Genomic DNA, 25779 nt, shown 5'->3' with positions numbered 1-25779 from the left:
AGCCACACACCATCCTATCCTGGAACTATATCACCGTTCCTTCAGTTGCTGAATCAAAAACCTGGAACTCCCTTCCTAAAAGCATTGTGAGTGTATCTATACCAGATGGACTGCAGTAGTTCAAGAAGGCAGCTCTAAAACACGTTCTCAAGGGCAATTAGGGATGGGCAACAAATGCTGGCTTTGCCAGCGACATTCACATCTCACAAAAGAATAAAAGTAACTCTAGCAGACCCCATACAGATACTAACACGTTTCTGGGGACTGCTTGCAAATATCAACACATTTCCAGGGAATTAATGGGGGGGGGGGCGGGTAGATCTTGCTGGAGTGCTGTAAGCTGTTAGATTTTTTTCCTGTATCCTTCAGTTCAAATTTTTTTTCTGCCATGATTATAAGCATGAGCTTATATCGATATTGTCAAGACCAACAGTGCATCTCTTTAACCAATGGGATTTAAGGATCACAGAATCATAGTACAGAAGAGGCTCTTTGACCCATCGAGTCTGCACCGACACGTGATAAACACCTGACCTACCTATCTACCTGATCCCATTTACCAGCACTTGGCCTATAGCCTTGAATGTTATGCCGTGCCAAGTGCTCATCCATGTACTTTTTAAAGGATGTGAGGCAACCCACCTCCACCACCCTCCCAGGCAGTGCATTCCAGACTGTCACCACCTTCTGGGTAAAAATGTTTTTCCTCACATCCCCCCTAAACCTCCAGCCCCTCACCTTGAACTTATGTCCTCTCGTGACTGACCCTTCAGCTAAGGGGAACAGCTGCTCCCTATCCACCCTGTCCATGCCCCTCATAATCTTGTTCACCTCGATCAGGTCGCCCCTCAGTCTTCTCTGCTCCAACGAAAACAACTCGTCTATCCAACCTCTCTTCATAATTTAAATGTTTCATCCCAGGCAACATCCTGGTGAATCGCCTCTACACCCCCTCCAGTGCAATCACATCCTTCCCATAATGTGGTGACCAGAACTGCACACAGTACTCCAGCTGTGGCCTCACCAAGATTCTATACAACTCCAACATGACCTCCCTACTTTGGTAGTCTATGCCTCGACTGATAAAGGCAAGTGTCCCATGTGCCCTTTTCACCACCCCACTAACGTGCCCCTCTGCCTTCAAAGATCTATGGACACACTTGCCAAGGTCCCTTTGTTCCTCAGAACTTCCAAGAGCCATGCCGAAAGTGTATCACCTCACACTTTTCAGGGTTAAATTCCATCTGTCACTTATCTGTCCATTTGACCATCTATGTCTTCCTGTAGCCCAAGACACTCAACCTCACTGTTAACCACCCGGCCAATCTTTGTGTCATCCACAAACTTACTAATCCTACCCCCCACATAGTCATCTATGTCGTTTATGTAAATGACAAATAATGGTGGTACGCCACTGGATACCGGCTTCCAGTCACTAAAGCATCCTTCTGTCATCATCCTCTGCCTCTTACAACTAAGCCAATTTTGAATCCACCTTATCAAATTACCCTGTATCCCATGTGATAAGGTGGATTCAAAATTGGCTTAGTTGTAGGATGGAGAAAGAAAGAGGAGCAATGAGGGGTGGGTGGTGAATTAAAGTCAAATTAAAAATTTAAAATCTCTAACAATAATTTACTAGATGTAGGAATAAGATTGAACAATTTAAATTGTTCCTCTTCTGAGCTAGAAAGGTTGATTGGCATTGTATTAAACATTATGATGCCATTAAAAAAATATGCTATTAAGTTTCATCCCTAACTTTCTGTGACAAGTTTAATGGCCATTAATGTGCAAGTCCAGCAAGTTCTTTAAAATTACAGGGATGCTAAGGGCAAGTCCCTGTTTTGGGCACAAAACAATGTAATAGAGCAAGATCTGGCCTACTAAGATACTTGAGGGGCTCCGTGCAAATATGGACATATTCCAGGAATTCACATGCAAATGGTAATATGCCATCCTGACCTGGGCTTCTGACCACATACACTCTCCATCACAAAGAGCACCTGCACTCATGAATACCCCATGGCTCTCTAATAATTATACTTGCTGTGCAATTTACAATCATTTTCACCTTGCTAACACTGTCCACCTTGCTCCCTGCCTCAGAAACCCTAATCCATGCAGACTTGACTGTTCCACAGTCTGGCATCACATCTACCACAATCCATAAACTTTGGCTCATCCGAAATTTATCTCCTGCCATATCATGCTAATTTATCACCCCAGTCTTTTCTCATCTGCATTGCCTTCTGGTTCCCTAATTACTCTCATTTAAGATTTACATGATGTTTCAGTTCCTTTGTGGTCTCATTGCTCCATTCTTCAATAACCTCCACAGGCATAACCACCTGCCTCCCCCTTCAACCATTCCTCTGACTCTGGACTTGTAAACATGCTTCCTCTTTTTGACCTACCATTGGCTCCCATGCCTTGAGCAACTAAGACTTCAAGCTCAAGGATTCCCTTCAGTAACCTCAGCCTTTCCTCCTTAAAAGCCACCTTCTTGAACATGTTTTTAGTCACCACTTCTAATATCTCCTTCTTTGTCTAAGTGCCCATTTTATCTGAGTGTCTCTGTGACATGCCTTGGAACATTTCTCTATGAGAAAGGTGCTATATGAATGGGACTTTTCTTGTTTATGTTATAATGTACACAATGGGTATTGGTAATGTAGGATACACATTAGGTATCAATGGTTCTGTGTACAAGGGTGCACAAAGCATGTTATTGGTAAACTCTCAATTTGTACATCTCTATCAACAGCTAGCAGCTCCTGATCATGGAGGTCCAACACATAGCTATGTCCCACCTTCCTGGTACTGGGCCCTGCCAGTATTTAAGCATGTGCTGAGGTTACACCCAGACTGTGAAATCCTGGCACTCCTGAGCTTAATCAGCCACTTTGGGGAATGGTGCTTCTGTCCAGCATTGGAATGGGAGGAGGGGGCAAGAAAATCTGCCGAAGCCTTTCATCATGAAAGTTTTACTTGAGGAGGTCTTCCTTCAATATCTTACCCAAGTAATGATCTCTGTCTGTATGCCTTCTCAGTTGTGGCTGATGATTGAAATTAAGCTGTATTTCAGCAATATTTTTATGTCCAAGGCTGCTTTGATCAGGGCCTTAGTCAACATTTTGTAACTGGGAGAATTACTGGTTGAGGCAGCAGCCTCAGTTAGCAGCTTGCACCTACAAATTTTAGCAGAAGGCTGAACACGGCATTGAGAATGTGACTTCTGAGGGAGAGATTTACTCCACTATTTTAAGGGCAACAGCATGCGCGAGGATGAGGGCATTCATACAGGACATGAACTGAGGAAGAAGCTGCTAGGAAGTAAACCTTGGCAAGAGGGCAAGTTTCTAAAACCAGGTTCTGACACTCTGAGCATGTCAGTTCCTTCACAAGTTTATCTTCCCTCTGATAATATCTTTCAAAACTCTTCAAAGTTTATTTTTAAATAATTAATCGAAGGATTTACCTGAGGAAGCTCCAGTCCTGAAGTGCCCCTTTCGGAAATAATAGCGTAGATAGGAACAGCTGCGAGCCAACAAAAATATTAAACAATGACCATTTGGACCTTTATTGAGTATGATCTTTACATTGCTGATAAGGAACTCACAGTCGATCAATGATTACAAAAGTTCTGCAGTCCTTTGTTCTGATATGTGTATTAATATTTGCTTGGACATCCACCTCCTCATCTCCCCTTCATCTTGGCCTCTCACCCTTCTGCATCAGCTTTCATATAATCACCACTTGGTGTCAGTCTTTTTGGGTGATATCTGAAATGGATGTAACAAATAAATGGGGGTTGCTCGATGTTGATATGGTTACCCCCCAATCAAACATATCGCAATCAAGTGTTCAAATGCTTAAAAAAATTGAAAGGAATCTGCATTTTCCAAATTGTATTACAAACTGATCTCTTTGGGGCTAGTTATCAATTTTCAGGTTGAGAGGTTGATATTGATTGAAGATGGGTACTGGTGGGTGTAGGATGTGCATTAGCGATCAGTGTCAGTACACTGCAGGTTTAGCGTCCACGTTAGGTAATGATGGGTGCAGGGTATTCAGTAGGCGTATTATGTATAGGATGCACAGTGAATATCAGTGAGAGTGGTGCACAGTGATTGTGAATCTGCATAAGATGCACAAAGAGTACTGATCAGTCACACACTCATAATCAGTGAGTGCAGGAGTAAATGAGGGTCAGTGGGTGCAATGGGCATAGTGAGTGCTAATAGGTATGCAGTGCACAAGAACTTCAGGGGTATAGATTGCAACTGAGGGACAGTAGGTATATGGTGCATATTGTGTATCAATAAGTGTTGGGCGTACAGTTGGCATCAGTACAGGCATGGTATACTGTGGGTAATAGCATGTAAAGAATAAAGATGAATAGGTGTTGAGTGTATACACACTGTTAGTGACTGCGGGGTGTACAATGATAGTGCACCATCCATATCAGTGAACATAAAGTGAGCAAAGTAGCCATCAGCATGTGTAGGGTGCAAATTGAGTGTTGGCGAATTACAGGAAAGTAAACTAATGAACATACTAACATATTGTAATAGTTCCAAATATACTATTTCCAGCTTTTTCCAAGCACCTACAGCACAGTTACTGCCAATAATAAGGGGTTACTGGAGCTAAGGAGCTCAAGCAAAAAACATACACATATAACAAGAAGATAGACTATCCTGCCTCAAGCAGCTCTTTATTCCTGCCCTTCTGGAGTAGGCTGTTCAAGAGCTGTCAAGATGGCCTTCAAAATGGCAGCACAGGCCACGGCACCTGGGTCGGGTCGGGTGAGCTGAGCGGAAGAGATGTAACTTGCCCGTCCTGCCTTTGCTATCATATCCTTGGTGGCATCTGCACCTGCTTCAGCTTTCTGGAAACAGAGACAGAAGATGAAATGTCAACAGTCCTCAATCCCACAAAGGAGTCTCAACCCACATTGCCATTCTGGTCCTGAGATCAGTGTAACATAGCCTGCATTATAACACATGCAGCAAATGCTAGGTCCCCTGCATCATGTGCTGCGTTTAGTTCTGACCGGAGCACCTATGTCCAAATAATTATTAACCTTGAGCTAGACATATGTACACCAGAGATAATCATGTCACTTATTTTGGCATGAAGCAAAGCTTAAAAAATTCTGAATATTACAGGACGCTACTAGAAGCAATCCATTATTGTGTTCTGCCAGTGTATGAGTTGGGTAATCATGGATATTAATCCAATGCTAAAGAATATTAAACAAGTAGGGGTTCATTAGCAAGATAGAGAAATTGCACACTCCATAACTTCTTTTGAAGCTGCTGAGATTATTTTTACTGGCCCACAGCTCCAAAGGCAGAAATCCTTGTCAGATATTTGGTCCAAGTCATCATTCTTTTTCTTTTACCTCAGACAGTGAGTGTTAACAAGCTAGTCAAATGTGAAGGGTATCAATATCCAGTCCAATCCTGCCCTTACTGGTCATCGTTGTACACATGCACCAGCAGCATTTCTGGATAGAGATCAGGAGCAACAGCTCCAGTTGATGTTTTCCTCCCACACTCATGTATTGATTGTTGCCTACCTGTACAGCCTCAGCCAGCACTTGCAGTTCATTGCTATCTTCATCTGTCAATTTAATTAACTCCTCCTCAGCAGGACACAGTGAATCAAGCTAGGATAAAAGGCATAACATAGTGCAGATTGGGATCCAGGCAAAACAATTAAGTTAGTATGCAGCCTACCTCATCCATGGAGATATGTCCAGAAAAATAAACATTAAAGAAAACCAATCCTGAAGCCCAGAAGCAACTGCTCTCTACGATTTGGATCTCAATCACATTTAAAGGAGATGTTTTCATTTAAGAGCATAACATCACTAGCGTGTGCCTGTAGCATAAAGGTCTTGCACATAAAGGGTTAATGTGGGACTGAGTACAGTACCGCCCACACAGTGATATATGAGAACACATGACCCACACCTAGAGGTCAGCGTATTGTTGGACAGAACCTTATGTAGAAGCAAGCATGGAGACAGCTCCTAGCTTGGACCTTTACTGTACCTATTATATAGTTTCTAATGGTTAATAAATACTTCCTGTTGAGCTACTTAAGGCTACCAAAACCTTAATAAGACCTACTGAACTACACCCAAAACTTTACAACAGTGTCTAGTCCCTAGACGAAAATACAAGACATTTCACAGGAGCATAATCAGACAAAAATGACACATAGTTAAAGAAGAAGAAATGAGGATGGGTGATTTCATTACAGATGGGTTTTAAGGAAGTTCTTAAAGGAAGAGAGGTGGAGACATTAGGGAAGGAATTCCAGAGCTTAGGGCCTATTCACCTGATGGACCATTTGCAAATTGAGAGGTAACGGGAGTCGGAGGGCCAAGTTGGCCAAAGTTGAAGGAAGACAGTTCTTGGAGGGTTGGAGGAGGTTAACATTTTGGGAGAGATGAGGCAATGAAGGGAACTGAAAACAAGAATGAGAATTTTAAAATCAAGCTGTTCATTTCCCACCCACACATGATGATATAATTATCCAAATGATTCATAGTTAAATCCCCTCCCCAAGTAATAGTTTTTTTCATATAATAGTGGCCCTTTAATAAGTAAATCTTCATAGTTGGTTCAGTTGTAATAACCATCATCTCTGCCTGAATTTCTTCACTAAAGAAACTGATAACAACTGTCAGAGGGAAGAGGTTACAGGCACAAGGAGAAGCATGAGAAGCTTAATGTTGTCTGGAAAAAAAAAAGAATTCAATAGACAGAAACATGGACCAAGGGAAGAAAGCTACACCAACAGGGCAAATATCCCTGCCACCCTTGCATTTTCTTGGCAGCTAGACTGAGTGAATCCAACAAGTTTATGTTGAGGTTTCCCAAATTCAGGATAAGTCAGGGTTCGAAATTGTTACTAAGCTTTGGACCCTCCTGGTCTGTACAACTCAGTACTACAGTGAGTAGCACATGCCACATAACATTCTTCCAAGACCATGTAAAAGTGATAGGCTAGATTAAATACCCTTTAAGAATCTGTTATACCCATTTCTTTCACCATTTAGCTGCAATTGGAGCTGCTCAAGTGTAAGGATATAGACTCACCATGGTTCTATCTCCTAGCTCCGCACCTCCATATCTGTGCAACAAAAAATAACTTAATTAAACAACTGTCAGCAAACACCACAATTCACATCAGCACTCTGGAACAAAAAGAGAATGGAAAAATTCAAGCAAAACTCTGTGCTATTTCTCACTGCAACAACGACTGTTAGAAAGTCCAGCCATAATGACTATTGGTGTGGTAGTCATCTATCTCTGTATAGCAAAATGGGGATATGACATTTGTCTAGAGATCAAATTGTTCCAGTAAAAATCCTGTTCTTTGGAGTAGATTATCTGACTTGGGCACAATTGGTGATTTTGGCACAAATTGCGCCATAAACTGCATCCACTTTGAAACACTTTTTTCCCTCCAACCCTCTGTTTCCATTCAAACTCATTTGCATGTTACCAAAAACAAAATCTGACATGTGTCAGTTTTAAAGCTTAAAAAAAAAATTGCATTCCTAAATTTTCCTCGATATGCTCAATGGCGTCAACTTGTTAAAATTTGATTAGTAGAGCTGAAAATGGGTGAACAATATCACAAAAAATATGCATTTAAAATCACAATGTCAATCCACCACAGTGAGCAAGATAATTTTAAAATATAAAAAATATATACATTGGCCAGGATCTTGCCCTCAGCGATTTGGGGGCGGGGCCTGCTCACTGAGGGGAAAATGACGCAGGATGACGTCGAGAGGAATCCCTGATATCATCTCGGGCCATTTAAATCTTAAGGAAGGCGGGCAGACAGCGAAATCAGCTGTCCGCCGGCTGATCTGCCAATGGCCAATTAAGGCCATTGACAGGCTCACTAAGATAGTTAAATGCTCTGCCCGGCCAACCTTAAGGCTGGCTGGCAGGCCAGGAACCCCAGCGGCCTGTAGATTATTAATGAAACTTCATCCACTGGCGGGATGAAGTTTCATTACCATTTTGTAAAAATTTAATAAATTTTGAGTTTGTTATCAACATGTCCCATCTCGTGTGACATTGTCACATGAGGGGGATATGTTAATAATTTTAAAATGTCTCTATTTTTTGACTTTACTTATCTTTCACTGAACTCCCTGAGACAGGACTTTGCCTCAGGGAGCAGTGTGCTCTTTCGCATGCATGCACGAAAGAGCGCACTTTGACAGTTGGGGATTCCCTCCCCCGCAGAACAGGAATGGCATAGCGCTTCCTGTCGGGCAGGCTGCTGGGCGGGCCTTAATTACTGCCCACTCAAAATGGCGGCGAGCTCCGTTTCAGCGGCGGGGTTCAGGTGCCTGCCCACCAGCCAAGGGCTAAATTCTGCCTATTATAACAATACTTAAAAAAATCTATTTTCAAGTTCAGTAGAGGTGCAGTAGTCATTTCCTTAATAAATTTTATAAAAATAGCATTCAAAACTTTTCAAAGCATAATGATTAGTATCCTTGTTTCCAAGAATCCTAGCTTAATCTTTGCAGACTCCTTGAAAACCTACAACTGAGCGCTATAAGCAAAATGCCTAATGGAGATTAACTGATTTGGGGGTGTGGCCTGTTTTATGGGTGGGGCATTCTTTTACTGCAATGTTTTTATGACTGGCACAAAAGGCCTTGGAAACCTGAGTTGCACTAAGTGCAATTTGCACTTATAATGCAGCAATCTTTTGCAGTGGATATGGTGTAACAGGGGAACAGTACCAAAAATACAGTGCAATCCAGTGGAAGATCCAGGCCAGTATCTTCTAACAAGCCGGGGGGAGGGGGGGGGGATAAAAATAAGTCAAAGTGACATGAGAACAAAGTTTCTTCAACAGTCCATGCACATCAATCTTAATAAGATCAGAAAGAACAGGAACAGGAGTAGGCAATTCGGCTTATCGAGCCTGCTCTGCCACTCAATAAGATCATGGCTGATCTGACTGTGGGCTTAACTCCACTTTCCAGCCTGTTTCCCATAACCTTTGGCTCCCTTGTAGATCAAAAATCTTTCTGATTCAGCCTTGAACATATCAATGACCTAGCTTTCACTGCTCTCTGTGGAAGGGAATTCCAAAGACTAACGACCCTCTGAGAAGAAATTTCCTATTTTTGTCTTAAATGGATGACCCTCTACTTTTAAACTGTGTGCCTGGTTCTAGATTCTCCCTTGAGAGGAAACATCCTCTCAGCAACTACCCTGTCAAGCCCCTCAGAATTTTATTTGTTTCAATAAGATCACGTCATTCTTCTAAGCTCCAATTAGTACAGGCCCAACCAGCTCAATCTTTCCTCATAAGATAACCCCTTCATCCCAGGAATCAACCGACTAAACTTTCTCTGAACTGCTTCCAATACAAGTACATCCCTCATTCAGTAAGGAGACCAAAACTGTACACCAATGCCCTGTACATTTGTAACAAGACTTCCGTACTTTGATACTCCATCCCCCTAGCAATAAAGGCCAACACTCCATTTGCCTTCCTAATCACTTGTTATACTGTTATGATCTCCGTAGAGACCGATAAATGTAAAAAAAATTAAAACTTCCAGTTAATAGCTGAGAGACTGACACAACAAGATTCCACATTTAAGACTTCTACTGCAACAAAACTAAAAGCAGTGACTAAACTTCTTTGTAGACAACTTATACTTTAAAGCACAAAACAGAACATGCCCCTTTTTCTTTTAGTGCAACTGAAAACACTCTTCAAAGATATACTTTACACTGCCCTTTAAGTAGACATTCAATTTTACTCGTACCAGTTCAAGCTGCTTGTTAGCTCCCGAGGGTTTGCTTCTATTCTTCTCCTTTATCAGCCTGGGAAATTTTAATCTCAGAACTATCTTTCACAGTGAGGTTTTTATCCCCCCAGTGATTCTTCCCCTTGTGCAAATTAGATGAATCTTCCAGCCTCGTTTTAACTTCTCATGAATTTGGTCTTTTCAATCTGAGCGCATGCTTCCATATCCATTCCTCTCCCAGATTCTGGCAGACTAACTTGTTTGAGAGTTTCAGGGAACCTTGGAAACCTTTCTCCTCTCAAAGCCTATCGCCATGGCAACGTGAATCACATGGACCTTGTATCCAGGTAGAAATGATAACTAGCTATCCTTGAGGCCCCAATTCTCTTTTACGAGGTTTCCTAAAGCAAATAAACGTTAAATAAAAACTTTTTTTTGAATTAAAAATATATCCCAGCTCATGTGACAGAGTCACATTAGAGGACATATTTTATTAAATTTTTATTCTCTTCATTCTATTTATACACAGCGCTTCAATCTCCCTGATGCAGCTCCATGCCTTAGGGAGATTGAAGCGCTCTTTCTCGCACATATGCAAATTGCACGCTAGGCCTGGCTCTCCCTCCTCCTCCCCTTTGCACAGGCAGCGCTCAGCACTACCACTCGCGATCCATGCGATGCGGAGCCGATCACGGGTGGTGGTCAGCTTCCCGACCATCCCGGCCGAGCACGCCCGCCAAGGGTAAAGTCCTGCCCCAGGAGTAAAAAGACGCTAAGTACACAAATCTGAGGAAAATGGTGACCCCAATGCATCACCAGCCACTCACACTGCTGATCAGAATACCAGAGATTCCCCTACAATTCTAAGCTTCAGTTGTTGCTACCACTGAAACAATGCAAGAGCCACATCCAATAGCAACTCTCATTTACACCCCCAACCTCCATCAACATATGTCTGACTGGCACAAAGCAATCCTGCAAGCAACTAACCATCCACTGCACATTGTCCATTGGTCTCTGTTAATTCATGTTTCCAAATCATCAATCAGAAACTGAAAAAGGTGAATTGTCACCCAAGAACCAAGAGCAGGAAACACTGAAAAGTAACACAAGGTTAATAAATTTTGAGATTCTACTAAGGAACGGAAACAAAACATAACAATTTCTCACACACCCATGTTGCATATCCTTGTGCAAATACAAAGCTTTACTCTTCCATTTCCTATCAGTCCTAAGTGCTGCCACACCTGTGGCTTCAGCAGAGGTTATGGCAGGTTGCTCAGATTCCTATTCTGACTGCTAAGATGCTTTGAGTCAACAATAATTAGGTTGTCTTCAACTAAGTGGGGCAGACTTGGTCATGCAAGAGAGAGCAGCAAGTCAGGTACCAACAAGGGAAGAGGAAAAACAGCCATGAAAAGTGGGAGCACTGAGTGGAGTCCCAAACTCCATGACTCCTTTTCACCATCATCCTTCTCATGGGCCACTGACAATTCACTGCTACCATACTGCTGGAGAGTAACTTGCTGCAGATTAAGGTGCCAGACATGTTAGCATCCAGAGTCCATATGCCAAAGTCAGGGCCTGCATGAACTCATTTTCTTGCCGCCATTGATGTTATATGAAATTGGTTGCTCTATCCATGGCGATAGATTTCCTTATAATGCTAATGCTTGAGCTGAACTCTTCCATTCTCTCTGTAATCATGCACAGTGCACGTAGAAGGCTTATCCATATATCAACGGATTTTCTGCTGCCTGTTAATGATTATTCTTGACAGCATCTGTGTCCAGCTGGATCTAGCTTGAAAAGGATTGCACCCTCCGATGCAGACTCTCCACAACTGTCCCTGCCACCCTCGTCTTGCTCACTTGTAAACTGCGAGCCATCAGATAAAATATCAACTAAATGTATAACTGGACCCACCAAAGTGTGAGTAGCTGTGCTGGTGAATAGTAACCATAAGCCCTGTGATAAATTTGACTAATTTGCAATGAGTTTCTGAATCCAAGTCATGATTAAAATAAAGATAGTACTGGTCCAACCAGCTAACCTGGGTCACACATTCGGTACACTCTCTCTCGGCCACCATTCTGACATAATTTCACTAAAAAGCACCCATTGATTTCGATTCTTCAGACAGTTTATTTTTAAACACACTTCCAAGACTAAATCTGAATTCCCACAGCTTTGAGCTGAGCTAACAATTTTTGTGCAGAACTTCCAGCAAATGCCTTTAGGAAGTCTAAGTACACAGAACTGTAGAATTTTCCAGTTCAGTTGGTTTTTGAGTTCGATGAAAAGGTCAAGGAGGTTGGTAATACAGGTACTTCCTCTTCCACATCCTTACTAACTGTTAGTTTACCAGATTATTATTCTATAGATAACTCACAGGTGTACAGGTGATTGAGTATTTTACATGATACTGAAATAAGGCCATGTGCTGCAGTTGTCTACATCGGTGATGCCATCCTTTCTGAAATGGGAACCATGTGACCTTTCTCCAGTATGTCTCCAGTAACTAGTTGCTGCTTCATATTGACTATTCGTGCCACATAAATTATTTTCTTAGTAATTCTTCGTACTAAGCCACCTATCTCACGGCATACAGACCTCTTCAATGCTTCAATTCCAGAATTCAAAGCCGCTGCCCAGGAAGAGGGATTGTTGTTATCTTTCAGACTTTGTGCTGCTGCCATCAAGGAAATACTGTACAGCTACAATAGAAAGATTATCTCATTATAGATGGAGTGCTCCAATCCACTAACACAATATCAGACTACAGCAAAACAGGTAATTATAAACTCATTCACACTAAGTGGAGTGGAATGACTCTCCAATTGAAATAAAATTAATAACAACTTATATTTATTTAGCACCTTTGATGTACTAAAACATCCCAAGCCACTTCACAGGAGCATTAAAAAACAAAATATGACACAGAGTGACAAGAAGATATTAGGTCAGATGTCAAAAAGCATTGTCAAAGTGGTAGGTTTTAAGGAGTGTCTTAAAGGAAGAAAGCAAGGTAGAGAAGCTGAAAGTTGTAGGAAGGTATTGTAGAGATTAGGGTCTGGTAATTGAAGGCACGACCATTGAAGGTGGGGTGATTAAAATCACGTATACTCAAGAAGCCAGAATTAGAGGAGTGCTAGTATCTGTAGGGGTTGTGGAGCTGGAGGGGATTATAGAGGAAGGGAGGGCCAAGGCTATGGAGGGATTTGAAAACAAGGATGTGAATCTTAAAATCAAGACATTGCTTGATCAAGTGCCAATGACAGTCAGCGAGCATGAGGGAGAAAGGTGAACAAGAGTTGGTGCGAGTTAAGACAAAAGCAAGATGCACGTTTATGAATGACACAAGTTTATTAGGGGGAGAATGTGGGAGATCAGTCAGGAGTGCACTGGAATAATCAGATCCAGAGGTATTGAAGACATAAATGAGCTAAGACAGAGGCAAAATAGGTCGATGTTACAGAGGTGAAAATAGGCATTCTTAGTGCTGGTACGGATATGAGTTAGAAAGCTCATCACGGGGTCAAATGTGTCACTAAAGTTGCAAACAGACTGGCTTAATCTTAGACTGTTGCCATGGAGAGGAATGGGTTCAGTAGCTAGGGAATAGATTTTGGAGCAGGAACCAAAAACAATAGCTCAGTCTTCCCAATAGTTGACTGGAGGAAATTTCTGCTCAACTAGTACTGGACATTGGATAAGCGATCTGATATTTTAGGAACAGTGGAGGAGTCAAGAGAGGTGGTGATGAGGTAAATTCATTAGATCATAAGAAGTAGGAGGAGTAGGTCATTCGGCCCCTCAAGTCTGCTCCGCATTTAATAAGATCATAGCTGACCTGATTATGGCCTTTAAGTCTACTTTCCAGCTGGGCCCCCCCATTAACCCTCGACTCCCTAGTAGATAAAAAATCTGTCTAACTTAGCCACGAATATATTTCATGATCAAGGTCTGGATTTTCATTCCCGAGGTGGATGCGGATAGCTGGGAAACCCACCTCAGGCAAAGCGACACAAAAGGTGGGATCTTCGTTTGGGTTGCGGGATGGAGTCTGGCCTGCTGCCCCCAGATGCAGATTGTAGGTGGTCACAGGGGCTGTCAAGTGCCAAGGCAGGCTATTTAAATGGCCCACCTTGGTTCTCTGGAATTTCATTCCAGTTCTCTTCTTAAACGTTACACCCTCTAGCCCTTACCTATCTCACCCACTCATGCCCCACCCAATCTCCATGCCCATTTATGCCAAATCCATCTGAGCTGGATGTCACCAGTGTACATGTGAAAACTAACAGTGTACTTTCAGATGATGTCACCAAGGAGCAGCTTGTAGATGAGAAATATGAGAGAGTGAAGGATAGATCTTTGGGGAACACCACTGTATAGGAGCAGGAAGAGAAGCCATTGCAAGTGATTTTCTGGCTCTGATTAGATGGGTAAAAATGGAAGCAAATGAAAACAGTTCCACCCAGTTGGATGACAGTGGAGAGATGTTGGAGGAGAGTGACACGGTCAACAGTGGCAAAGGCAGGTTGAGAGAAGGTGGAGGAGGGAAAGTTTACCTTTGTCACAGTCACATGGGATGTCATTTGTGACTTAATACCAACTCATTACATAATGTTAATTTTCAGATTCAGTAAAAAATATGAAATTCCTTAAATTTTAATATCCACCACCTAATTTTAAGAACAATTTGATCATGAACACCTTTTCCTGAACTTGGTTCTTCAACTGAATGCAAAATCTGTCCCATTAGAATTGTTCAGTTAGCAGTTTTATCCATTTATATTTCATGCATTTTACAGAAAATGCTCGCTTGTCCACTCTTGAGAGTTCAACCCGAGGTAGCCCTGCTGATTTCAAAGGATTCATCCACTAGGTATGGTTCCAACAGTGGAGAGCTTTCCCAGAATTCCCATTGATTCAAATTTTACAAGGGCCCCTTGATGCCACACTTGGCCAAATTCTGCCTTGATGTCAAGGGCAGTCACTCTCACCTCACCTGTGGAACTTAGCTCTTATGTCCATGTTTGGACCAAGGCTGTAATGATTTCTGGAGCTGATTATCTTGGCAGAATACAAACTGAGCAATGGTGAGCAGATTATTGGTGAGTTAGTGCTGCTTGATAGCACCACCAATGACACCTCCCAGCACTTTGCTGATAATTGAGAGTAGACTGATGGGTCTGTAATTGAGCAGATTGGATGTTTCCTACATGGGCAGTTTTCCACATTGTCAGGTAGATGCCAGTGTTGTAGCTGCAATAGAACATCTTGGCTACAGGCGTGGCTAGTTCTGGAGCACGTCTTCAACACTATTGCAGGGATGTTGTCAGTGCCCATACCTTTGCTATCTCCAGTGCCTTCAGCCATTTCTTGACATCACGTGGAGTTAATTGACTTTGCTGAAGACGAACTTCTGTATTGGTGAGGATCTCTGGAGGCGGCCAAGGTGGAACATTCGCTTAGTACTTTTGGCTGAAGATGGTTGCAAGTGCTTCAGTCTTGTCTTTTGAACTCACGGGTCTGGATACATCATCATTAAGGATGTGAATGTTCATGCAGCCTTCTACTCCCTTAGTTATTTAATTGTCCACCAATATTCATGACTGGATGTGTCATGGCTTCAGAGCTTTAATCTGATCTGTTGCCTGTGGGATCGTTTGGCTCTGTCTGTAACATGCTGCTTCACCTGTTCAGCATGCATGTAGTTTTGTGTTATAGCTTCACTAGGTTGGCACCTCACCTTTAGGTACCATTGGAGCTTCTGGCAAGCTCTTTTGCTCACCTCATTGTACCAGGTAGATCCCCCGCCTTGATGGTAATGGTAAAGTGAGGGATGTGTCAAGCCAGGAGGTTACAGCTTGTGACTATTAATAGCTCACAGTACTTCGTGGATGCCCAGTTTTGAGCTTTTAGATCTGTTCTGAATCTATTCCATTTTGCATGGTGGTACTGCCACACAACATAATGGAGAGTGTTCTTAGTGTAAAGAGGTGACTCCATCTCCACAGGCACTGTGTGGTGGTCTCACCTACCAATGCTGTTCTGGACAGATGCAAATGCTTCTGGTAGATTTGTGAGGGTGAGGCCAAGTAGGTTGTTCCCTTGTGTTGGTTTTCTCACTATCTGTGACAAACCCAGTCTGACAGACATGTCCTTCAGGGCTCAACCAGCTCAGTCAGTAGTGGTGATAGCAAGTCATTCTTGGTGATGGACATTGAAGCTCCCCACCTGGCATACATTGCACACGCAGACACGGATTGTTTCATTACCTGAGGAGTCGCGAATGGGACCACAACAATGTGATTGACTCTTAAAGGCCTCTGAGATTGCCTAGCAAGCCACTCAATTCTCAAGGGCAATTAGGGATGGGCAATAAATAAGTGCTTCTTCCAGGCTGTTGGTTGACTAGTCTGTGGAACAGCTCTTCAATTTTGGTAAAAATCTCCAGATATAAGTGAAGAGGATAATGTAGGGTTGACTGGGCTGGGTGTCCTCTTGATATTTCCAGTGTCTAGGGTGATGCCGTGTGTCAGTCCAGTTTCATTCTTATTAAACCCTTTATCATAGCTACTTGATACAACTGGATGTCTAGCTAGGGCAGAAGGGTAGTTAAAAGCCATTGCTCTGAATCTGGAGTTACATATAAACCAGGATGGATTCAGAGGATTAGAATGGGGTTTTAACAACAATCTGGTAGTTTCATGTCACATTTGTTGATACTAGCTTTTGTGAATTTAATTTCTATAGCTGTCATCTTGGGACTTGAACTCAATCCTCCTATCACTAATCCAGACTTCTGGATTTCTAGTCCAGTAACATAACAACTGTGCTAACAAATTCATGAGTGCTGGAAGCTAATCACCTCAGCCCAGGACATTGCTGCAGGAATTCCTCAGGGCAGTATTCTAGGCCCAACCATCTTCATCAATACAATGCCTCCAACATAAGATCAGATGTGTAAATGTTCACTGATGATTATGTTGTGTTCGGTTCCATTCACAACTCGTCAGGTAATGAAACAATCCGTGCCCGCATGAAGCAAGATCTGGACAACATTCAGGCTAAGTAACATCTGCATCAAATAAGTGCCAGGCATTGACCACCTCTTGTCTAACCATCTCCTATTGGTGAGTGCAGATAAGTAAGATCATTAGGGGAGGCAGTGGTGTAGTGGTATTGTCACTGGACTAGTAATTTAGAGACCCAGGGTAATGTTCTGGGGACCCAGGTTCAAATCCCACCATGGCAGATGGTGAAAATTGAATTCAATGAAAAAAAATAATCTGGAATCCATGAAACTATTGGTGATTGTCGTAAAAAAACATTTGGCATCCTTTAGGGAAGGAAATCTACTATCTACATGTAACTCCAGACCCACAACAATGTAATTGACTCTCCTAGCAAGCCAATTAATTCTCAAGGGCACTTAGGGATGGGCTAGCCAGTGACACCTCCATCCCATGAATGAACAAAAACAAAACACTGATATTAACATTGCTGCATCAATCATTACATCCTGGGGGGTCACATAAACACTATGGATATTCTTTGACAAATAATGTACCTCTCAACTCCCCAAAACCTGTCCACTAGCTACAAGGTACAAGTCAGGAATGTGATGGAATAGCCTCCACTTGGTGGATGATTCAGGATAAAACCCCATCCATCATACTAAACATTCTCTCCCTCCACCAATGGCATACCATGACATGCAGCATCCCATTGTTTAGAATGCACTGCAGCAACTCATTTAGGCTCCTTCAACAGCACCTTCCAAACCTGAGACCTCTACCACCTAGAAGAAAATGAGTAGCAGGTGCATGGGAACACCACCTGTAAGTTCCCTCCAAGCCACACATCATCCTCACTTGGAACTATATCATCATGATTTGGATAATTTTGGGAACACAACCTGCCTATCTGAGGAAAAAATCTGCATTGACTTGACTCTGCCTCAACCTTACCGCTCTTACAATATTAGTAATTTCTACAGTGTGCAGCAGTGTCAATCACTTGAACAGCAACAGAGGCAGAACATAAGAGGTGAGTGCAGATAAGTAAGAGAGTAAAATCATTAGTATGTGAGGAGGAGAAAGAATGAGGAGAAAGAAGAGTTCCATAATTAACTGTAGGGACAGACAAAGGGTGCCAGTTTGAACCTTGGAGATAGGGTTGGAGAAAAGGAACAAGAGATTTAACTAAGGGAGCTTGAACTGGAGGAGGCAGAAATAGTACCAGTCTAAACTGAGAGAACAGGGAGATGAGGAAGATGAGTGGTGGGAGCAAAGAGTCAAGAGAACCAGAATGATAAGTAAAGCAGAATTCAAATTCCTTAGTGGCTGTTAGACAGTAATGACGATGCTGGTAAAATCTATGATAAACCCACCTCACAAAGGGCTATTCCAGCTGAAAGGAAATGTTCAGCTCGAGCTGAAATGAGCTGAGATCCCAGAGTTATCTTTGTACTATGCTAATTGTTGGAAGTTTCCACAAAACCAATCTTTATGTGATTTAAAATAAATCCTCAACAGATTATATTTTCCTATAAGCTGAAAAAATTACAAAAGCTTTTTCAGCCATCATTTCAAGGGTTCTTGTTGACTTGCCTATCTGAGGCTTTCAAGCAGTCAGGCTTAAAATGGTGCGTCTTGACTCAGGTTTGAGAAAGAGAGCAAGAATAGCCCAAGGATTTGGAACAATACAGTTATGAATGGGAGGTGGCAAAATCTCATGTTTGATATTACAAAAGCAAAATACTGCTGATGCTGGAAACTGAAATAAAGACAGAAAAGGCTGGGATTACTTAGTGGGCCTGACAGCACCTGTTTAGGAAGAAATGGAGTTAATGTTTCAGGTTTATAAACTTTCATCAGAACTAGCATCTCAGCTCAAATACCATGGGCTGAATTTTACAAGCCCTTTGGGAGCAGGCTGTGAGGCAGCAAGGCTGGCAAAATGGTATGGGAAAACATTGGGTGGCATGCCCGACATCTTCCTGTTGCCATGCCATTTCGCCAGCAGCAGCGGAAAAAACGGCAGACGAACCACCTGCCCAGAGCCCAAATGAGCCACTTAAGTGGACCTGCCCACCTCCTCCGGCATTTTGCCTGCGTTGAGAGGACCTGCCATCAAGTAAAGATATTTCCAGGTAAACCCTGGTGGCCTCCCAGCAGGCTCTGAAGGGAGAGCAGCCTTCCTTTTTGGCACTCTATGGCTCACCAGCAACTCCATGGTAGCAATGACTGTCCCCATGGCAACAATACTGCCTGCCTTCTGCAATCATCCCTCACCCCAAACGTGCCAGGGACTATCTGTCTGATCCTAGCGCCCCCAGACCACATTTACCTGTACTCAAGGTCACATGGCCCTTGATGTGTATTCATTTAGGCAGGTGCAGCCCCAGTAATGACCACTGCTGGTAGTGCCAATTCCCATTCATGTCTGTATCATTCCAAAAACATATCCTGAGAGGGAAAAAGTGCAGTTCAGCTTGGGCTGCTCTTGATCTCTTTCTCAAAGCTGGGACATCAATAGGAGGGCAACCATGGTGGCAGCCACTTAATAGGCTGCCACTGGGAAAATGCAGCCCTGGGTCCTGTTACCCATGGAAGTGGAGCTGCCCCTTTCTTTTGGTCCTGATGTGTCTTCACGTCTGCTGCCTCTGCAAAATTCCAGTTTATCTTTGATATTGTTTGTTTTCATATCCTAGCACAGTATGATCTCACATTGCTATGTCTCACTGTGCCACGTTTCAATCACTGATATCGTTGACACCATGGTTCTCGGTTACCTATGTTTCAAATTTCTGGATTTTTGAAGAATTAAAATGAAGGGTCCGAAGCTATAGATTAGGAGACCAAGAAATATCATTTGTGTTTATATAGCTCAGAGGCATCCCAATGCACTTTTTAAAAAATCCGTTCATGGGATGTGGGTGTTGTTGGCGAGGCCAGCATTTATTGCCCATCCCTAATTGCCCTTGTTCGGAGGGCAGTTAAGAATCAACCACATTGCTGTGGGTCTGGAGTCACATGTACACCAGACCAGGTAAGGATGACAGATTTCCTTCCCTAAAGGACATTAGTGAACCAGGTAGGTTTTTACAATGATCAACAATGGTTTCATGGTCATCATCAGACTTTTAATTCCAGATTTTTATTGAATTCAAATTTCGCCAGCCATGGCGGGATTCAAACCTGGGTCCCCAAAGCATTACCCTGGAATACCAGTCCAGTGCCAAGCCACTATGCCACTGCCTCAAAGTGCAGTTATGTAGGACTTACAAACAGCAGTGAGAAAAATGTCTAGTCAAGTTGTTCCAGTGATAAGGGTTGAGGGGGAATGACGCTGGCCAGGACACATTTATTGCCCAGATAGTCTTTAGGAATGTGCTGTTGGTCCTTTTCTTTGAATCACTATAATCCTTGTGCTGATGGTTAGGTAAAAAATTCCAGGATTTTAATTGAGTGACAGAGAAAGAACAGTAGTATATGCTTGGGTGAATTCTCTGATCTTGAAATAGTGCCATAACATCTTTTATATCAATCTAAACAGGCACTCAGGGCCTTGATTTAACATCTTGTCTGATAGTTTCATTGCTGTTTTGATACTGCGATCGACTTGACAGTACTGGACATCATTGATGCATGTCCAATCCTCCAGAAACAAATCTAACTGGGCACCTCACAACCACTTCATGACTAAGAAGTACAAAGGCTGCAAATTCATGGGAACACCATCACCTCCAATTTGCCATGTAATTCACATTTTAAACTAACTTGGACATTTACCTCTGTTCCTTCGCTGTCACTAGGTCAATATCCTCGACCTTACAAAATCAAGGGAGTGCCATCAGGACAAAGACTGTAGTGATTCAAGGAAAAAAGGTTCAATAGCACCTTCCTAAAGACTATGATAGACAATAAACGTGTCCTTGTTATTGTCACATATATGCTGAGAAGAAATAAATAACAAAAGTCTTTGTCAACGCAACACTTACCTCAGCACTGTGCTGAGTATCAGTGTAAATGATGTGCTGAAATCTTGAAGTGGGATTTGATCACTTTGACTCAGAGGCAATAATACCAATTGAGCCAAACTAATAAACCAAAGCTCAACAGTGAAAAGCAAGGCCATACAGTCCAATTTTGAGTTCCACAGAAGAAATATGTTGCAGTAGGAGAAAATATGATGATAATGACATAATACATCTGCATTTCAGCACAATTAGGTTTCAGGAGCAAGAAGAGTGTCATATCATGTATATAGAGTTGAGAATAAACAGGGTGAACTGAATACACTTTTCAGCATTACATGCCTTAAGCTACCAAAAGCTTGGCTGAATTACCTGATTTACTGATTGTGTACAAACAAATAAAATTAATGTCTGTTGTGGTTCTTTTAGCCCAACTATCGGGTTATTCTTTGCTACAGTTTCGCACTACATGTTGGTTAGAAATAGAATCATCATTTAGACTTACTGCTCCTGATGCCCCACCCATATGGTCTCGTGTCAACCTGCCTAGACACAAAAGGAGCTGGTGACCGTTGCCAGGAACTGCATCAGATGTCAACAAGTTCTTAATGGCTGAGTGAAAAAGAAAGATTCTCAGATATCAGGAGGTTTTACAAACAAGACCCCAACTCCTTATTGTAAAAGATATATGATAGATTAGCTATACTCAACATCATCAATTTAGCATTCACTGACATAGATTATTTTGTTACAAGGCTAAGCACCTTCATTTTTGAAAATATGATTTTTCAACTTTCAACTGACTGGAAATTTTGCAATTTGAAATGATTCAGGGAAAATGGCTCAAAAATGCAAGGTCACATTCCAAGGTGGACATGAAAAACCAACAAATTACCCTCAGGGGAGTAAGAGAGAGACATTTCCTATAATCTAAACACCCATCAAAACTCTTAACTGTCTATGGAAGAGACATTAAAAATGCAAAGTACTGGATATTCAAACAATGGCGATCAGATGCACACCCAAAACCTCTTGGAAATACACAATGGGTGAAGCATTTCAAGGCAAGGCTGCCAGCCACGAAAGACAGACTGCAAGTAACACAGGCAGTGTCAAGAAAGTCTTCAGCAGAGAAAACAAGCTGACGGCTGCTCTCTTTCCCTCCCTCTCTTTTGGAACAAGTGTGCCATCCAGTTCGAGAAGCCAGCTCTATCAGAAATCTACCAGCAAACCGAGTTCCCGTATTAATTGCAATATCCTCTATACCTGACTACATCCAAGAAACCAGCTAACCTAAATCAGCCACAAGGTTTAAAATCTACGCCTGAAGGACAATCATAGGACCTTAACTGTATATTCTTTTACCTTTTTTTATTGGACTCTAACTCTTATTTCTGGTGTGTGTGTGTGTGTGTGTTTGGGTGTGTGTCTTTTGTGTGTGGCTGAATGCTAAACGTCGTGCTTTTATTATTTTTCTTGGGTTTAGGGGGTTAACGAATTGCTCTTCCTTCAACTCAAGAAAACCTGATTTGTTTGGCTCCTCATTGCTCACAATAAAGAAGGTGGATGCCTTCTTTATCTCTTTCGAAGGGTTAGCACAGCAGTTAAAGTGGCCAGCCCAACACTGGTCCCTGCTGTTATAGAGTAAGCTGACAGGAAAAGCTCACAATATTTACTCCCTCTTGCCTGAGGAAAGTGCAACAAGCTATAAGAAAGCAAAAAGGGCTATTTTAAGTGCATACCAATTAGTGCCAGAGGTGTACTATCAAAAATTCTGTAACCTCAGCAAATGGCCTGACCAGACATACCTGGAATTTGAACAGTTTAAACAGCTCAATTTTGAACCATGCATACAGACGTATAAAATTGAGGCCACTGCCAAACACCTTTGTAAAATAATTCTCCTTGAGGAGTTCAAAACCGCCATACAACTCCCAATAAGAACTCACATAGAGAAAAGAATTCACATAGAGAAACAGAGAGTAACAGGGGCCAGACAGGCAGCAACACTGGCTGACGATTAAGAGCTGGTTCACAAAAACTCATCCCAAAGGAAACTTTTCCCTAGCCACCCCAACCACTGAGAAGGATAGAAGGTGGGAGAGTGATAGGAAACTGAGCACCCGTGGGAGAGAAGGGACACCTGCAAACAAAGAGGGCCCTCCTCAAGCCAGGAAGGATTGTGCTGAGGAGTGAGGCCAAGAAGTCTGTGTGTCTAAACTGCTACAAAGCAGGATACCTCCGTGCTGACAGCTAAAGTTACAGGAATAACCCTTGGGATTTGTTGGGGCACACAAACTTTGCACAGAAAATGGAAGTCAGACAGAGAGGATAGCAGATCAGGCTATGGCTCTGACAGTGGCAGCGAATCCCTGTAGGCACAGTTCTGTGAGTGCAGATTTTTAAAAATCCCTGCGGGTTACAGGATTTTGTATCAGACAGAAGAGTGGCTACATTTTCCCAGGTAGGTAATCTTACAGTGATACTGAGGGATACAGGTGCCAACCGAAATCTACTGTTGGGAAAAGGCATGCACTTTCCACTAGATAGTGGAATAAGTGGCAAGGTGCTGTTAAAGGATGTTGAAGGCAGGTACATACCCATCCCCTTATACTGAATGCACCTGAAGTGCAACCTTTTGTCAGGGCCTATAACCATGGGAGTCGTCCCCAGTTTGCCCGTGGATGGGGTCAACCTGCTCCTCAGCAATGACCTGGAGGGATCAAAAGTGATAGCATCTCCAGTAGTCTCAGAGAAGCTGACTGAGGTCAAGGAGACAGAACTGCTGCAGGAGAAAGTGCTTGGCATTTTCCTTAACTGTGTGGTAACCTGGTCTATGGTCAGACAAACTCCATCACATGCAGCTGAATTGGCACTTGTAGACAGATGACCCTGTCAGGTTATCTGAGGTCTTTTTTGGGTAGCCTAGAGGACCCTAAGGAGGTTAAAAATGGGTCTTCCTTGGTTGTAGTTTAGCTCAGATTGCCCAAACTGAAGCGGAGACACAGGCAATCCCTGAATGTTAATACAGTAAAAGTTATGTGCTGATGAGGAAGTGGGGGCCCCCTCACAGACCTACAAACGAGGAGTGGAAAGTGATCCATCAGGTAGTGGTGCCACTGAGGCACCGTGGGAAAATAATAAGACTAGCAATTGAAATCCCAATGGCTGGGCATGTTGGTATAAGGAAAACTCAGTCTCACATTAGCCAGCATTTTCACTGGCCACATCTCCACGAGGATGTAGTAAGGTTTTTCAGATCCTGCCACACCTGTCAGGCTGTGGGAAAACCCCAGGCTGCAAAAAACCTGCACCTATGATTCCCATGCTGGCTTTTGGGGAAGCATTCAGTAAGGTGTGGTTGGGACCCCTGCGCAAAACAAAACCAGTATTTCCTTACCATCATGGATGTGGCTACCCACTTCCAGAGGCCATTCCCCTGAGAACCCTATCTGCTAAAACAGTAGTGGGGGACTTAACACATTCCACTACCCGGTACGGACTGTCCACCGAGATCCAGTTGGATCAGGGCTCAAATTTCATGTCCCAAATATTCCAGGAAGTCATGAGTAACCTGGGTGTGACCCAGCTGAAGGCTTAGGCAAATCACGTGCAGCCGCAGGGGGCACTAGAACGGTACCACCAGATCCTAAAAGCAATGATCAGGGCATACTGCCATGAGTACCCTCATGACTTGACTACGATAAAAGACTAGGTTTTCTTCTGTTTTGTACAGAGACTCACCCAATGAGTTCACCTGTTTTACTCCACTTGAATTGGTTTACGGACACCAAGTGATAGATCTTTGGAAACTAATCAAGGAGAGATTTTTAGAACAGAAGTTGGAAATATCCATTTTAGACTACGTACCTGTGTTCCATGAGTGACTCACGAGAGCCTGTGATATGGTTCAACAACACTGAAAAATCTCCCTAACAGCTACGAAAATACAGGCAGATAAACAAACCTTGCAGCCAGGAGACAACATACTAGTGCTCCTACCAATACTGGGTGAACCCCTAAAAGCCTGTTTCAGTGGCCCATGCAGAATAGCAAAGAAGCTATGGAAGGTTAACTATCTAATTGACACACCAGACCACAGGAAAACGCAAAGGCTTGTGTCATGTCAGCAACAGCGAGAATGGGAGAAGCGGGTATACGGTCTGTCCAATAACAACAGACCTGGAGGGCGAGAGGAACAATGAGGGTGAATTGGAGGGAGACATGGGTAAGGCCCACACTGAACCTCTTACTATCCAGCTAGCAAACACAGAAATTTTAGCGAAGCTGGACACCATATTCACCCATCTAAGTGCAGAAAAGTGAGATCATCAGACAAGGCTGCTCACTGCATTTAAAAACATCTGTAGAGGTGAGCCACGCTGAACCACTTCGGCTGTACATGATATGGATGTGGGAGAGGCCCCTCCCATAAGGCAACATCCCTACTGTCTAGGTCCAGAAAAGCTGGCCTAGGTTCTGGAGGAGATTAACTGCATGCTATAGTACCAACTAACAGGGCCCAGCAGCAGTAGATGGAGGTCCCCCATTTTGCTTGTGCCCAAGCCTCTGCATTGACTACCGCAAGGTTAATAGTGACCAGAGCCAACTCCCCACCTGAAACACTGCATAGGTCAGGTAGATAATGCAGCCTACATTACAGAGGTAGATTTACTCAAGGGATACTGACAGGTTCCCTTGACTGCCCGCACGAAGGAAATCTCCACTTTTGTGATTCCGGATGGGTTATACCAGTGTCGAGTCATGCCATTTGGACTCGGGAATGCCTCAACCACCTTTCAAAGGCTTATGAACCAGGTAGTGGCAGGCTTATCCAACTGTATAATGTACCTACACATCTTCCTAGTGTACAGTGACACCTGGAAAACTCACAGAAAGCAGCTGGAAGCCCTCTTCCAGAAATTACAGTCAGCTTACCTGGTGATCAATCTCGCAAAGAGCAAGTTCGCTA

The 25779-nt window shown here is 42.9% G+C and overlaps 1 protein-coding gene across 5 annotated transcripts in view; it reads right to left on the bottom strand.

The window, feature by feature from the left end:
• Positions 1–3569: 3569 nt before the first annotated feature.
• Positions 3570–25779, bottom strand: part of tkfc (triokinase/FMN cyclase) — a 104708-nt gene continuing 82498 nt past the window's right edge. For 4 of the 5 annotated variants that reach the window (XM_041198196.1, XM_041198197.1, XM_041198194.1 and 1 more), the window contains 6 exons: positions 21313–21419; positions 12431–12534; positions 7119–7152; positions 5588–5677; positions 4708–4894; positions 3570–3785 (listed from right to left, as the gene is read on the bottom strand). In XM_041198196.1, coding sequence (XP_041054130.1) covers positions 4721–4894; positions 5588–5677; positions 7119–7152; positions 12431–12534; positions 21313–21419 — 509 coding nt within the window. In that variant the 3' untranslated portion in view covers positions 3570–3785; positions 4708–4720. Of the gene's footprint in view, positions 3786–4678; positions 4895–5587; positions 5678–7118; positions 7153–12430; positions 12535–21312; positions 21420–25779 lie in introns of all 5 variants that reach the window. The other variant, XM_041198195.1, reaches the window with a different exon arrangement.

Source organism: Carcharodon carcharias, chromosome 10 (assembly GCF_017639515.1).
Source record: "Carcharodon carcharias isolate sCarCar2 chromosome 10, sCarCar2.pri, whole genome shotgun sequence".
NCBI classification, from domain to species: domain Eukaryota; kingdom Metazoa; phylum Chordata; class Chondrichthyes; order Lamniformes; family Lamnidae; genus Carcharodon; species Carcharodon carcharias.
Note: the sequence above shows the minus strand (reverse complement) of the source record. Positions and strands in the feature narration are given on the sequence as shown.